At 36.9% G+C, this 17,108-nt stretch overlaps 3 protein-coding genes and 1 long non-coding RNA gene across 21 annotated transcripts in view; 3 read left to right on the forward strand and 1 right to left on the reverse strand.

The window, feature by feature from the left end:
• Positions 1-17,108, forward strand: part of LOC127837643 (hamartin-like) — a 318,472-nt gene that overhangs the window by 194,681 nt on the left and 106,683 nt on the right. For 7 of the 18 annotated variants that reach the window (XM_052364886.1, XM_052364881.1, XM_052364891.1 and 4 more), the window contains exon 22: positions 14,644-16,202. In XM_052364886.1, coding sequence (XP_052220846.1) covers positions 14,644-15,059 — 416 coding nt within the window. In that variant the 3' untranslated portion in view covers positions 15,060-16,202. Of the gene's footprint in view, positions 1-9,641; positions 9,708-10,153; positions 10,296-10,947; positions 11,106-12,789; positions 12,962-14,643; positions 16,203-17,108 lie in introns of those variants that run through there. The other 11 variants (XR_008029411.1, XR_008029413.1, XM_052364889.1 and 8 more) reach the window with 10 other exon arrangements.
• Positions 1-17,108, reverse strand: part of LOC127837648 (uncharacterized) — a 170,371-nt gene that overhangs the window by 141,000 nt on the left and 12,263 nt on the right. The gene's annotated exons all lie outside the window — the stretch shown is intronic.
• The window catches only part of LOC127837649 (uncharacterized), a 114,904-nt gene continuing 105,971 nt past the window's right edge, over positions 8,176-17,108 (forward strand). Inside the window, exon 1 of the mRNA XM_052364904.1 lies at positions 8,176-8,252. The gene's annotated coding sequence lies outside the window, so the exon portion shown is untranslated. The remainder of the gene's footprint in view (positions 8,253-17,108) is intronic.
• On the forward strand, positions 12,979-14,315 carry LOC127837657 (uncharacterized). The gene is made up of 2 exons (XR_008029421.1): positions 12,979-13,483; positions 13,516-14,315. It is a non-coding gene; the product is annotated as an uncharacterized LOC127837657 (long non-coding RNA).

Here is a 17,108-nt window from a genome sequence, read left to right on the forward strand (position 1 = left end):
CGGTCCGTCTGTCCACCAGATGGTTTCCGGATGATAACTCAAGAGCGCTTATGCCAAGGATCATGAAACTTCATAGGTACATTGATCATGACTTGCAGATGACCCCTATTGATTTTCAGGTCACTAGGTCAAAGGTCAAGGTCACTATGACCCGAAATAGTAAAATGGTTTCCGGATGATTACTCAAGAACACTAATGCCTAGGATCATGAAACTTCATAGATACATTGATCATGACTCGCAGATGCCCCCTATTGATTTTCAGGTCACTAGGTCAAAGGTCAAGGTCACGGTGACCCAAAGCAGTAAAATGGTTTCCGGATGATAACTCAAGAACGCTTATGCCTAGGATCATGAAACTTCATAGATACATTGATCATGACTCACAGATAACCCCTATTGATTTTCAGGTCACTAGGTCAAAGGTCAAGGTCACGATGGTCCGTCCGTCCGCAAACATTTGCTCGTAAACACTCTAGAGGCCACATTTCTTGTCCCATCTTCATGAAACTTGGTCAGAAGCTTTGTTCCAATGAAATCTCAGCCGAGTTCAAAACTGGTTGTGCCGGGTTAAAAACTAGGTCACTAGGTTAAAAAAAGAAAACTCTTGTAAACACTGTAGAAGTCACATTTCATGCCCAATCTTCATGTAACTTTGTTAAAATGTTTGTCTTAATGATATCTTGGTTAAGTTCAAAAGTGGTTCCGATCCGTTGAAAAACATGGCCACCAGTGGGCGGGGCAGTTTTTCTTATTTTGCTATAGAGAAACCTTGTTAACATTCTAGAAGTCACAATTTTTGCCCAATCATCATGAAAGTTGGTCAAAACATTGGTTCAATTGATGTCTCGGACGAGTTTGAAAATGGTTGAGATCGGTGAAAAAAACATGGCCGCCAGTGGGTGGGGCATTTTTCTCTATATGTATATAGTGGCAGTTTTCCCTATTTGGCAATAGAGAAACCTTGTAAACACACTAGAAGTCACAATTTAAGCCCAATCATCATGAAAGTTGGTCAAAACATTGGTTTTATTGATATCTCAGACCAGTGTGAAAATGGTTGGGATCGGTGAAAAAACATGGCCGCCAGTGGGCGGGGCATTTTTCTGTATATGTATATAGTGAAAACATGTGAACACAGTAGAAGTCACATTTACGGCCCAATTTTCATGAAATTTGCTCAGAACATTTGTTTCCTTGATATGAGAGTTGAGTTAAAAAATGGTTCCGGTCGGTTGAATAACATGGCTGCTGGGAGGGGGGCAGTTTTCTCATTATGCTCCCCCCCCCCCTTCGAAGAAGAGGGGGTATATTGTTTTGCTCATGTCGGTCCATCCGTCCATCAGATGGTTTCCAGATAATAACTCAAGAGCGCTTATGCAAAGGATCATGAAACTTCCTAGGTACATTGATCATGACTCGCAGATGACCCCTATTGATTTTCAGGTCACTAGGTTAAAAGTCAAGGTCACAATGACCCGAAATAGTAAAATGGTTTCCGGATGATTACTCAAGAACTCTTATATGCCTAGGATCATGAAACTTCATCGATACATTGATCATGACTCGCAGATGCCCCCTATTGATTTTCAGGTCACTAGGTCAAAGGTCAAGGTCACAGTGACCAAAGCATTAAAATGGTTTCCAGATGATAACTCAAGAACGCTTATGCCTAGGATCATGAAACTTCATAGGTATATTGATCATGACTTGAAGATGACCCCTATTGGTTTTCAGGTCACTAGGTCAAAGGTCAAGGTCGGGGTGACCTGAAATAGTAAAATGGTTTCCGGATGATTACTCAAGAACGCTTATGCCTAGGATCATGAAACTTCATAGGTACAATGATCATGACTCGCAGATGACCCTTATTGAATTTCAGGTCACTAGTTCAAAGGTCAAGGTCACAGTGACCTAAAATAGTAAAATGGTTTCTGGATGAATACTCAAGAACGCTTATGCCTAGGTTCATGAAACTTCATAGGTATATTGATCATGACTCGCAGATGACCCCTACTGATTATCAGGTCACTAGGTCAAAGGTCAAGGTCACAGTGATAAAAAACGTATTCACACAATGGCTGTCAAGGTCACGGTGACTTAACTTGGAAAAATGGTTTCCGGATTATAACTCAAGAATACTTACGCCTAGGATCATGAAACTTCATATGTACATTGATCACGACTCGCAGATGAAATAATGATGAAACTTGACCAGGATGTTTGTCTGGACAATATCTAGGTCAAATTTGACATTTGGTAAAAATTGAATGAACCGACTCCTCTTAGGTGAGCGAACTAGGGCCATCTTGGCTCTCTTGTTTTTGAATAATTTCCACAGTTCACAGTTTTAAAGGTGTAATATCATTGACTATGTTTACACTGTATTTTAGTGTTTGTTTGGATAGATGAATGACTTATGAAGCACAATAAAAGATATTATACGAAGCACAATAAAAGATATGTACTTTTATTAAAAGCAAATCCACAGCGTGGTGTGATGTGTAAGGTCTACTGTGCTGTTATTTTTTTTGCTCATTCAAATTGCTATTAATTCCTGTTTAGATATCATACGTATTTTACACAGAGAAGAATCTTATCTGGCCCACTGCCTAGGATGGTGAACAAACCTTGCTTTTTTTCTTTTTATGTCTCCCACCACTATAGTGGGAGACATATTGTTTTTGCCCTGTCTGTTGGTCTGTTGGTTTGGTCAAATTTAACATTTGCCATAACTTTTGCAATATTGAAGATAGGAACTTCATATTTGGCATGCATGTGTATCTCATGGAGCTGCACATTTTGAGTGGACCACAGGGCTTAAAAAGTGCTTGAAAACGAGTCCTAGGCTTGAAAAGCCCTTGAACAAAGGTTGGCCTTGAAAAAGTGCTTGAAAAGTGCTTATTTCATGTAAAAAAGCCTTGAAAATGTTTATTTCTTTTCAAAATTACATGTATCATCGCTTTAATTATAAACTTAAATCGTTCTTAAGGGAAATATTACGAAAAATTATCATAAATTCCTTCGCGCAAAAAGTTGAGTACGAAATATATAAGTTTCGTAAACTATTGAGTACGAAACGTTATGTGTACACGTCACAGATTATGTGTACTACGTTAGAGGTTCTCCATTGTGATCAATTTTCGCGAGTGAAAACGCAGCGATGGGGAAGTGTCATTTCAAACCAGGGTGGTTAACTGAATATTCCTGGGTACATAAAACAAATGACATTCAAAAAGCACATTCAAAAACACATTGTCGGTTCTCTATGAAGACTGTTGATGTCAGGGGATGGGGGAAAGCGCTTTGAAAAGCCATGAGAAAGGGGAAACCCACAAAGAAAACATGAAATTGAGAAGTAATGTGTTTGTAATAACTTTAAAAAGTAAATACATACAGTCAGTACAGCAGTTTAGAATCGCCCGGCAAAAACGTTTATTCTTTTTACCACAATAATTTGTTTCTGGATGTAGTGTCAATGTGAGAAGATGTAAAAGTAAAGGGTAATAACTAATATTTATTTTGTATGATAACAGCTTAGGTCAGACGGCATATGCAGTTTTTTGTCATAAATAGACAGTTAAAGTCCAACCTTAGGAAAATAATTAAAAATCATTCAGCTTACAGAATTAGTATTTCAAAACATTGCCATAGCATTTGTTTTTAATCGGCAAAAAGTTTATTTGAAAATAATAAAGCCTTCTATATCCATATGCACATTTCAAAACATAACTCATTCAATCAGTTCCAGTTAACTTTTTGCTGCATTTTTCCACCCTGTAAGCTATTTACGAAAGATTTCTTGCTAAAACTTTGTTAATTTATTCCTTTACCTAATGTATACCTTAGACACTTATCATTTTGTTTTTATTGGGGCATTATGGAAAATTAAATACAAATTAATCGGAACTGATGATTATCCGGAAATGGTTGACAAACTGTATGTGAGACTCATTGAGTTAAGGATGGATAACATGTATGTAATAACTAGCAATAACATGTATGAGTTATTGTGGAATAAGTTTAATTTGTTTGAGCAAATAAATGATATTTACTGTGTTAAACTTGCTTGAAAATGCACTTTTTTAAGGAAACTAACGTACGGTTCTCTGCCTTGAAAATGAAAATTTGGTCTTGAAAAGTTCTTGAAAAGTGCTTGAATTAAGGTTCGAGAATTCTGTTTGAACCATGGTGGTGAAAGGTCAAGGTCATTCTTCATGGTCAAAGGTCAAAATAAAAATGCAAAGCGGCGCAGAAGGGGACTTTTATAACTTTATTGTCCCCCACAATAGGTTTGATACCTTTCACAATTTATATTAGTATCATGACATAAGGGATTAGCCGATTAGGGGTTTAAATACATACAAAAAATAATTAACAAAATATGAAAAACAATTATAAAAAGGAAAGAAGAGAAACAATTATTAGGAAACTCATATCTACTATAAATTAACATATATAAGCTTCACAAAGCTTCATGCACAGATATTGCCCAGAATACAAAATATAACAACAAACCGTGCTGTTCGTGTTCTAGGCATGCCCCCGGCTGACGAGATCTCAATCCTGCGTACGCAGCTCAAGCTGATGCACAACCAGTTGATGTATGAGCGACACAGACGTGATCAGCACGCCAAGAGGAACAGACGTCTGCTACGTCACATCGCCAACAGCAAGACTCTCGAGGAACAGAACAACTCCATGGTAACTTGAATGAAAATTTGCTGCAGCATATTAGCTATAGGCGCCTGAAATGTTGTCATGGCGTAGTGGATATTAAATATATGTCAAATTGCAAACAATGCTTAAGAAACAGAACCACTCCAAGGTATGATTGTGAATATTGTGTTTTCATTATAAGCAAAAATAAAAAACTGGTGCACATTGCTTCTGAACAATGTTAGAAAGGTTTCAAATGAATCTAATTGGATAGAATTGAGCAATAAAAATAATGTTCATGTTAAGAAGTCGCAATACCTGCGTTCTTGGCCAGTGATATTTTCTTAGCGCTTGTTTACAGTCATAATAGTAGGTAAGTTGCTGATTAAAGAAGCAAGATTCTTCATTTTAATATTTTTAGCTCGACTATTATATATGAAATATATATAGTGGAGCTATCCTACTCACCCCGGCGTTGGCGTTCCCGTTAGCGTGCAAATGTTAAAGTTTGCGTACTACCCCAAATATTTCCTATGTCCTTGGACATATTGCTTTTATATATTGCATACTTCTTTACCAACATGACCCCAATCTATAAACAAGAGCAGACAACTGTGTCAAGCATTTTGACAGAATTATTGCCCCTTTTATACTTAGAATATGCATATTATTGATAAATCTATGTTAAAGTTTGCGTACCACCTCAAATATTTTCTATGTCCTTTGACATATTGCTTTCATATTTTGCATACTTCTTTACCAACATGATCCCAATCTATAAACAAGAGCAGACAATTGTATCAAGCATTTTGACAGAATTACGGCCCCTTTTATACTTAGATAATTGAACATTTTGCTTAAATTGCCATAACTTCTTAATTTATTATCACATTTGATTCATACTTTGACAAAACAACATTTACCTGACATACCACAATGCACTCCACCCAAACCATCCTCCATGCCCCACCCCAGAATCCCCCTCCCCAAAAAAATAAGAATATTTTTTTTCCCTTATTTTTGAAAGATCATATTAAATGACCACACACCCACATTATACCCCCCCCCTCTCTCTCCATGATGGCTTACGTTATACTGTCAAGCACTCGAATAGTCGAGCGCGCTGTCATCTGACAGCTCTTGTTTAATAAACTGAGCACGCATTGCTCAAGATAAGCTATTATGATAAGCTTAGAGGGCCAGATTAGTTGCCCAATCTTGATGCAACTTGGCCAGAATGTTTATCTGGATAATATCTTGGACAAGTTTGAATATGGGTCACTTGTCCATAAACTAGGTCACGAATCTTAGAAATACCTTAAAGCGGGTATATACGATTTTGTCAAGTATTTATAAATTTATATAAACTGTGTAAAAAACTTATTATATATATATATATTTCAATATAAATTAAAATAAAAGATAAGAAGAACATGTGTCGAAAAAAGCGAAATAAACCAGATATTTAATTCTGAAATTGAAAATGGCTGTACAGCCGAATTCGCCAGCATGTATACCATACATGTACGATGTGCATCTAAACTTAGTTTAACGGTTTATTTCAATTCCTGCAACGATATCTATTCATACGACACACGAACACTATCTCCAATCCTAATACAAAGACGAATGCTTCGATTATTGTAGGAAAATATGTACGTCACTCTCGGCTCGGGGCGCTAATTTGTCTTTGCTGCATTTTATGAAATTCGGCTTTAATGTATAATTTTTCTTGCCTATTTTGTTTTTTTGTAACATATGTTATCAATATATTACAATTAAACACATATAAAAAATCGTATATACCCGCTTTAATACATGTACCACTCTAATGGCCACATTTATGACTCAGTCTTGATGAAACATAGTCAGAATTAATATTGTGAAACTATGAAGGTCATGTTTGAATCTGGGTAAAAAGTGGTCAAAAACAAGATCTCAAGGTGAAGTCTTCAACAGTTGGTGTCTGTTAACTCAGCTGAGCGCTCAAGGATGGTGAAGTGATGAAGGTATTTTTGACTTTGGTGTGTCATAGCATGTTCCCGGAATATTTGTTTATCATTTATATGTAACCCATGGTAACGAATTTTAGCGCGAGCAACTACAGGAGCGCGATCTCAGGATTCGAGATCTGCAGGTGTCTATAAAGCTGCTTGAGAATGAGAACAGGAAGTTAAACAATGAACAAGAAAGCCAGCGCTACCAAAAACTAGTGCAACTGAGGTGAGAAAATATTTTCTTCAGGTTTTTGGTGTAATTGACATACATTGTTAGCCTTATTGGAGACTGGTGTCATAATGATTTACCAGAAAAAGTTGAGGTTTAGACAGTTTGTGATCTATCTGGGCAATTCGAGTGATTTGTGTGATTGACATAAACTCTGAGCTAAATAAGAAATCAGTGTGAATGAAAAAGTTTGTAAAATATATCAGTTTGTTCAAAACTAAAAGCTCAGGACTAACAATTGTATTGAGTTCTTTGACCACTTAACTTGTTTGGAGATTGGTCAGAAAATGAATTCTATGTCATTCTCGTCTATAGCTGAGTAGGGTAGTTTCAGTTAACTGATATAAGTGAGGCGTAGTTCACCCATCACTGGGCTGTATTTGGTTAACTAGCCTGGGCCCTTAGATCCCCTAAGATAAGCCAGGTAAAATGTGAGTAGGTGAACTGACAGCTGTAATGTGACTAAACAAATATATATGCCTCATTCTGGGCAAACTGGGCTTAATGCATTTACGTTAAGTGTTATCCCAGATTAGCATGTGCAGTCTGCACAGGCTTATCATGGAGGACACTTTTCGCTTTTATGAACGTTTTAATCTCTTGTTAATCAGTGCTTTTTTCTTTCAAATCTTGGGCCTGTAGAAGGACCTGTTCCCAATGGAAAAAGTATATATTTTTCCCAAATGTGACCTTTTTAAATAAGTCTCAACATTCACTTCATCTGCCATCAGGATGTATAAGTTAAACCTTTATAGTAGATATTATACTGAAAAGTAACTTATATTCTGAATATTAAAGTATTTGTTAGCCAAAAGACAACAACACTTGTTTCCCAATTTAATTCAGAACTATGCGATTTCACAATCCATAGGGAGCTGACCCATTCACCCAACGGTGAAAAAAAACACTGTTGATACAAATCTATTTTAGGTACAAAGTCTGCACAGGCTCTTCTGGGATAACACCTTATTCACCTGCAATAAGCCCAGTTTTCCCAGAACGAGACTCATATATTAACACAATGACAAATCAAAGCAATACAAATCATTCACTTGTTCTATTGGCAGTGCCTGCCCACAGGAGTAACTTTTAATAAATTTGTATGGTCAAAGTACAGCTGTCATTTAACCTACGTATACTTTTCCTGGCCATATGTTAGCTAAGATATGGCCAGGAAAAGTATACGTAGGTTAAATGACAGCTGTTCTTTGACCATAAAAAAATATTAATACAATAACAAATAAAAACAAATCACTCATTCGTTTCCATGGCAGTGCCTGTCTACAGAATGAGGACCTGAAGAATGCCAAGAAGGAGTTCAATACACTGCTGGTGAGACAGAGGGAGGAGCAGGACGCTTTGCAGAAGGTAAGTCGGCCCTTAGTCACGTACTGTGGCCCTTAGTCACAAAGTATGGCCCTTATATACCAACTGTGGCCCTTATTCACAAACTGTGGCCCTTAGTAATCAAACTGTAGCCGTTATTCATCAAACTGTGGCCCATAGTCATGAAACTGTGGCCCTTATTCACTAACTGTGGCCCTAATTTAAAAACTTTGGCCTATAGTTACAAAGTATGGCCTTTATCCACCAACTGTGGCCCTTATTCACTATCTGTGGGCCTTATTTACTAACTGTCTGCGCTTAATAACTAACTGTGGCCCTTAATCACTAACTGTGGCCTTTATTCACATACTGTGGCCTTTTATGTTTTATTCACTTAATGCGGCCCTAATTTACAAACTGTGGCTTTTATTCACCAACTTTGTCTGTGTGATGATTGTTTACAAAGAAAATTTTCTAAGGTCTTGTTGTTTGTTTCTTTGAATGCGAATGATACTATTAGCTGACCAACCATCTTAGAAGCGTTCACCTGAGACATCTTTCTACAGCAACCAATTTGACAACTTCCTATGACTGGCATCTGTACCTATGTTGAACTGTAGTCACTTGTATAACTTACATTTACCAACCTTGGCTATTACACACCAACATGATCCCTTATTAACTATCCTTGACCTTTATTATCTAATCTGGTCTTATGTGCCCAATATATGCCCATATTCACCAATTTGAACAAATATTCACAAGTCTGTACCTGTATTCATTAAGATGTCTCTATTATTGACTAATCTGTACCTTTATTCACCAATATGTACCCATATTAAACAATCTGTACACATATTTACCAATCTGTGATCATATTCATCAATATATGCTCATATTCTACAATTTTCCCCATATTCATCCACATGTGCCCATTCTCCAATCTGTGGTCATATTTACCAATCTGTGCCCATATCTACTCACCTATACCCTTTTTCACCAGTCTGTGTCCATATTCATCAATATCTGCCCATATTCACCAATCTGTGCTCTTATGCTTCAATCTGTGCCCATATTCACTAAGATTAGCTCATTTTCACAAAACTTAGCTCATTTTTAGTTTAAGAAGGTCTGTCCTAATGTTATCTTGAAAGAGTTCAAAAATGGTTAAAGTTGCTTGAAAAACTTTGCCGCCAGGGACCGGGAATTTTTCCTCCCTATCTGCAGCAGGAGGTGGTCCTCATGAGAGAGCTGCATTATGACATTCTTACTAATCTCCTTGTAGGTGATTCATATGCAGAAGGAGGTGGTCCTCATGGGAGAGCTGCATTATGACATTCTTACTTATCTCCTTGTAGGTGATTCATCTGCAGCAGGAGGTGGTTCTCATGGGAGAGCTGAATTATTAAATTCTTACTTATCTCCTTGTAGGTGATTCATCTGCAGAAGGAGGTGGTCCTCATGAGAGAGCTGAATTATTAAATTCTTACTTATCTCCTTGTAGGTGATTCATCTGCAGAAGGAGGTGGTCCTCATGTGAGAGCTGCATTATGGCATTTTTAACTTATCTCCTTGTAGGTGATTCATCTGCAGAAGGAGGTGGTTCTCATGGGAGAGCTGCATTATTAAATTCTTACTAATCTCCTTGTAGGTGATTCATCTGCAGCAGGAGTTGGTTCTAATGGGAGAGCTGCATTATGACATTCTTACTAATCTCCTTGTAGGTGATTCATCTGCAGAAGGAGGTGGTCCTCATGGGAGAGCTGCATTATGACATTCTTACTTATCTCCTTGTAGGTGATTCATCTGCAGAAGGAGGTGGTCCTCATGGGAGAGCTGCATTATGACATTCTTACTAATCGCCATGTAGGTGATTCATCTGCAGAAGGAGGTGGTCCTCATGGGAGAGCTGCATTGTGACATTCGTACTTATCTCCTTGTAGGTGATTCATCTGCAGAAGGAGGTGGTTCTCATGGGAGAGCTGCAACACAAGAGCAGTGAGAAACTCCTGGCAGCCAAGGCATCCAAGGCTTCCCGACTGGAACATCAATATGCCCAGAAAACACTCGTCAATGAAATCAATGGTTAGCATGTTATTGTTTACTTTGTAGTGTTAAGTATATTGTATTAGATTTTGGTGAATAGGAATGCAAAATCTCTTATTATAGTTATTTTATGCCCTCAAAATATGTAAAAGATTTTTTCTTGTAAGTGGATAATTTCGAGAAATTACTTGAGCTGCTATTTGCGACCATTCACTGGCCAATCTCAGATTTCTCAGCAAGTGAGATTCCAATGCCACCAGGGTTATCTCCAGAATATCATATTATATACCGTTAACAATGCCTACCATATGTGTTGTAAAATCCATAAGGGTGAAGTATACGCCTAAAATTATGTCTAGCTATATCCACACTCAGGTCGATGTACGAGCTTCATAGAATGTCTAAGTACATGTATATCGATAGGTGTGAAGTATGAGTTACAAAATATGTCTAGTTATATCCACATTCTCAAGTAGAAAGGGCTGTATGAGAGCAAGTGGGCTGCTGATAGCAGTGCTGATAGCAGTGCCCTGTATATAGAGCGTTGTCACCAGAATATTGTGTGATGTGCCCATGTATTATATAATGCTTTCAAAAGCATGATCTACGAAGTATGTCTGATTATATCCACTTGGGTAAAAGTATAAGCTATGAACGACTGTATTCCATATAGTACACACTGCTTTAACAGGTCTAAACTATGAGCTCAAAAGGGTGGTGACAGAGCAGGAAAGCTGCAGGGCTCAGCTACGTGAGCAAGCAGAGACCCTAGCAATCAAGGAGCGTGCATTGGCTGAGGTGAAGATGATCTTGGAGAAGATGAAGACGAGCCACAAGGAAGAAATGAAGGTATGTGTGTACATCAAGACTTGCCATAAAGAAGAGATGAAGGTATGTGTGTATGTCAAGACTTGCCATAAGAAAGATATCAAGGTATGTGTGTTCATCAAGACTAGCAATAAGGAACAGATCAAGGCGTGTGTGTACAACAAGACGTGCCATAAGAAAGATATCAAGGTATATGTGTACATCAAGACTAACAATAATGAACAGATCAAGGCGTGTGTGTTCATCAAGACTAGCAATAAGGAAGATATCAAGGTATGTGTTTTCATCAAGACTAGCAATAAGGCAGATATCAAGGTATGTGTGTTCATCAAGACTAGCAATAATTAAGATATCAAGGTATGAGTGTTCATCAAGACTAGCAATAAGGAAGATATCAAGGTATGTGTGTTCATGAAGACTAGCAATAAGGAAGATATCAAGGTATGTGTGTTCATCAAGACTTGCCATAAGAAAGAGGTCAAGGTATGTGTGTACAACAAAACTTGCCATAAGAAAGAGATCAAGGTATGTGTGTACATCAAGACTAGCTATTAGGAAGAGATCATGGTATGTGTGTACATCAAGACTAGCTATTAGAAAGAGATCATGGTATGCGTGTACATCAAGACTAGCTATTAGGAAGAGATAATGGTATGTGTGTACATCAATACTAGCTATTAGGAAGAGATCATTGTATGTGTGTTCATCAATACTTGCCATAAGGAAGATATCAAGGTATGTGTGTACATCAAGACTAGCTATTAGGAAGAGATCAAGGTATGTGTGTTCATCAATACTTGCCATAAGAAAGAGATCAAGGTATGTGTGTACATCAATACTAGCGATAAGAATGAGATCAAGGTATGTGTGTACATCAAGACTAGCTATAAGAAGAGATCAAGGTATGTGTGTACATCAATACTAGCTATAAGGAAGAGATGAAGGTATGTGTGTACATCAATACTAGCTATAAGGAAGATATCAAGGTATGTGTGTACATCAAGACTAGCTATTAGGAAGAGATCAAGGTATGTGTGTACATCAATACTAGCTATAAGGAAGATATCAAGGTATGTGTGTACATCAAGACTAGCTATTAGGAAGAGATCAAGGTATGTGTGTACATCAATACTAGCTATAAGGAAGATATCTAGGTATGTGTGTTCATCAAGACTTGCCATAAGGAAGAGATGAATGTGTGTGTGTTCATCTATTTTAAGACTTGCTATGTAGACAGGATCACGAGTGTGTTAATCAAGATCAAGCCTTTCCATTCAAACAAGATCAAGGTATGATTATATTGTGATTATCAGAATCAAAATTAGTTATTTATCAAAGTTAAAGGTACACATGTTTGTCAGAATAAATACAAACCTTAATGAGGAGATCAAGGTTTGTTTGTTACACAGCATTTTCTTAACAATTGTGAAAATTCCATAATTATTGTTTCATCATTCATTCAAATGAGAAAACTCACTTTATAATTGAAAAATACTTACATTTAAATAAGAATGTAAAAACATTATATTTTATGCTTTCCAGTTTTATGAACAATTATGTAGAAAATAGGCTTTCCAGCAAATTGATAGATGTACATATTCGTCACTGTAATATGTCTATGTCTGTCTATTTGTTTCCCCATTTTCTTTCGATATTTCTCAGCTGTTAAAGAGTTAGATGCATTTTTTATGGATATTTACCACAGAGCATGGAGGAAAAGCATAGAGCTGCCCTGCGTGTGAACCAGGCTTTGGAGGCACAAAGCCTACAGCTGTATGCAGAGATAGAAAGGGTCAAAGCCAAACTGAACTCTGGTAAGGGTGGTCAAGCGCGAAGTGATCTTAGTCAAGGGAGGGTCAAGACCAAACTGAACTCTGGTAAGGGAGGACTAATGTCGAATTGAATTGGATGGGGGTCAAGATAAATGAGTTAAGAGAGGGTAAAGGCCCAACTAAACTTGAATTAAACTGGTAAGGGGGTCAGGGTTTAAGTGAACTATGGTCAGTGAGGGTAAAGGTAAAAATAAACTCAGTTAAAGGAGGGTTAGTTTTAAAATAAACTCTGGTAAGGGAGGTTCAAAGTAAAAAAAGACCTGGTAAAGGGGTTTAGATAAAAGTAAACTCGGGTATTAAAGGTCAAGGTGAAAGTGAACTATGGTAAGGGAGATTCACGGCTAAACTGAACTGTGGTAAGGAAGGGTAAAAGGCAAAGCGAATTGTGGCAATAGAGGGTCCAGGCTAAACTAAACTCTGGTATGTGAATCAAGTTAAGAAAGGGCAAAAGTGTAAGTCAAATGTGGTAAGAAAGGGTCAAGGGTTTAAGTCCACTCTGGTAAGAAAAGGTCAAGGTTAAAGTGAAATTGGTAAGAAAGGGTAAAAATAGGAACTCTGGTAAGAAAGGTTCAAGGTAAAATTAAACTCTGGTAAGAAAGGTTCAAGGTAAAATTAAACTCTGGTAAGAAAGGGTCAAGGTAAAATTGAACTCTGGTAGGAAATGGTCATGGTAAAAGTGAACTATGGTAAGAGAAAGGTCAAAGTGAACTCTGGTAAAAAAGTTTCAAGGTAAAAGTGAACTCTGATAAGAAAGGGTCTCTGATAAGAAAGGGTCAGGGTAAAAGTGAACTCTGATAAGAAAGGGTCAAGGTAAACGTGAACTCTGGTATGAATGGACAAGGTCAAAGTGAATCTGGTAAGAAAGGGTCAAGGTAAAAGTGAACTCTGGTAAAAAAAGGGTCAAGGTAAAAGTGAACTCTGGTAAGAAAGGGTCAATGTAAAAGTGAACTCTGATGAGAAAGGGTCAAGTTAAAAGTGAACTCTGATGAGAAAGTGTCAAGGTAAAAGTGAACTCTGATAAGAAAGGGTCAAGATTAAAGTGAACTCTGGTTAGAAAGGGTCAATGTTAAAGTGAACACTGATAAGAAAGGTTCAAGGTCAAAGTGAACTCTGGTTAGGGATGGTTAAGGTTAAAATATATATATAGTATTACCCTCATATTAAGTAATTGTTTTATTTGAATTGGTAAACACAAATGCAACTTGAGGGCGATGTTTCTTGACACAACTAATGAAACTTATAGAATGTAGCATAACATAATACTAGTTCAATATTTCATATATAATGTACTTTTTGTGACATATTATTCTTTGAAACAAAAACACAGCACATCCTTGTTATGTAGTTAAGCCAAGCCTTTACTTAAATGGGGGTAATTGTGGAAGCCTGCCAAGATTTTCATCGGCATTAAAAGTAATCTGGCTACTAGCATGGTAGTGAAACAAAAACGCTATTATTAAATGTAGTTTATTGTCTTTGATAGGTAAATACTGTATATGTTTTTCAGAAAATTGATAGTTGTAGAATATAACAAAATATTACTCTAGTTAATTGTTTCAAGAGTATGTAATTGTCGATTGGTAATCCGAATCGCAACTCTTTTGTGTGAGTAAGAATTCTCTGAAAACAAAATTGTTTGTGCTACGTAAAAAAAATAAATAAAAGAACTATTAATATTATTTTTTTTCATTTTTTATATAACAATTTCATTTTCCAAATTTTATCAGATGGTTCAAAGCCGCAGACGCCCACCTGTCTGAGTGAACCATTCAGAGAGCGTATAGGCTCTGACCCGTCCTCCAAATCAGCCTCCTCACATCGGAACATACTGACGCGGATGACAAGCGTTCCTGCAGTTAGCAACGTCATAGGAGAGGACTTGGAAGGTCAAAGGTCAAATTCCGTTCCTAAGGGAAACGAAGCAAAACATTCTGCAGTTGACAAAGATTATCACATTGTTGGAGAATTCGAGCATAGTGCAGATATGGGTGCAGTTCAGCAGTCAAGGAATGATGAGACGGAAGGAGCTTCCGTGACATCGAGAGTTTCCAATAGAGGACAGCAGCATCAATTCACTGATAGGGAAGATAGTCATACTGCCTTTTACCCTGGTAACAACACTTCATACTCTGGGTTCCATTAATCACTGATATTTGAGATAGTCGTACTGCCTTGTATCCTGGTAACAACACTTCGGACTCTGGATGATATTAATCACTTATTGAGAATAAAGGCTAATTGCCTTCTACCCAGACAACACCATTTCTGACTCTGGGTTCAAATAATCACTTATAGTCAAGAAAGCCATTCTGTATCATACCGTGGCAACAACCCTCCAGACTCAGGGTTCCTTTAATCATTGATAGTGTTACATGTTTGAGAAAATCAAGAGTTTTCTACCTTTGGTCAGTGTGTGTGCTATCCCGTGTAAATTCATGTATTTAAACTCGAGGTCAAGGTAAACTCGAGGTTAAGGCAATGTTTGGATGTTGGAGTCTGAATTTTCATACCACAGGATGTTCATCACACTAGCCTTTATATTGTGTACATTAAGGCAATATATTTGAAGGTCAATACAAAGTCATGGTGATATAGTTGTCCTTGCTGCCAAGGGTAGACATATTTTAAGATGTCAGAACTGTTCAAATTGAAATTGAACATTTGTACTACGATAACCTTACACTGTGCCAATCTGTGTCAGAGGTCATCGTGTCATAGTTTATATGATGTACATCTAGCAATCAGAAGCTTTAGGTTTGATGAAGCTTTGGAGAATGTTTTAAAGAAATTGCTCTACACAGGAAATAGATAAGAGTGTCATAGTAGGTATAAGGTTTTGATGCAATCTGGCTAAAATAAAAACGTTTAAACCGTTCCCTTACTATGATTGTTCAATAAGAAACAAAAATATTTTCCAAAGTCAAGTCGTTTAAGAAACTTTTACCGTGTACTGATGCTTAAACGTTTATTATTCTATATATGTGTTGTTGTTACTGTTTGTATTTTTAATCTTAATCATGCTGTCAAGCTGTTGTTGCTTGCAAATTGGTTATTTGTTCATTGTGTTAATTGGCTTACCAGAATTGAGTTCCAGTAAGCAAGGCTATCTCTTCTTGTCAGTTGAATTCAAGGCAAGAGCTCATTTTTCTGTTGAAGGGGACCGTTAGGACAGGGAAAAATACATGTTTCTTATAATGGACTTTAATCCAGGAATGTGTAAAAACTTACAGCAATGTATTTTTATTATGTTGTTTATGTCGAGCATAATAAAGCTTTGATACATGAATTTATAATGCTTATATGTTCAACTATGGGAATGTTAACATGCTTGCTTGTTTTTGTAGAATTAAAAAGATATGAGTGAAATGTTAAATACTATGCAAGCAATAGCCATTAGATTTCAAAATGCAAACAAATTAGCAATTTAGAACAAACCTAGTTTGCTGTTTTAAATTCACACACGAAAATAGCATGTGATGCATTAAGCAAAAATTATAGAAAATTGGCAAGTGGGAAAACCTATATGTTCTTCTTAAGGCCTGTCGACTACGTTTATATTTAAGGTGAATTCAAAGTGAATATGAGGGATTTACAGTCCTTATGTCAAGTAAAAGGTGAAGAATCCAACTCAGTTTATCATTGTCTACATATCTGAAAACAGGAATATGTATTGAATTATTTATTTAAATCATTTGATTACTGATCAAATGCACCCGATCAAAGGTTTGCAAAAACGTCTTCACGCAACGTCTGCTAGATTTTGCTTTCAGTTTTCACTAGACTTGTACAAAATAATTATCATAAAGGCTACAGCACATATAGTAAAGGTCTTGGGATTTAATTATTTATAAGGAGTTTTTTCCCTTTGTTTAAAGATACTCATAAACGAAACAGTTTCTTTGCACAAATCGTCCTATATTGAACATGCCTTTATCTCTATTAGTGCTTCATCCTTTATTGTTATGTTTCACATTTTGCGTTATTGTCCCCTACCGGTGAAACCAGAGGGGACTTCTGGTTTGCGCTCTGTCTGTCTGTCACACTTTTCTGGATCCTGCGACAACTTTAAAAGTTCTTCATATTGTTTCATGAAACTTAAAACATGGATAGATGGCAATATGGAAATTATGCACGTCATTTCACTTTGTTCCTATGTCAAGAATTCTGGTTGATATAGCAACAAATAGACTAA

The sequence above is a fragment of the Dreissena polymorpha genome, chromosome 7, assembly GCF_020536995.1.
Source record: "Dreissena polymorpha isolate Duluth1 chromosome 7, UMN_Dpol_1.0, whole genome shotgun sequence".
Classification (NCBI taxonomy): Eukaryota; Metazoa; Mollusca; class Bivalvia; order Myida; family Dreissenidae; genus Dreissena; species Dreissena polymorpha.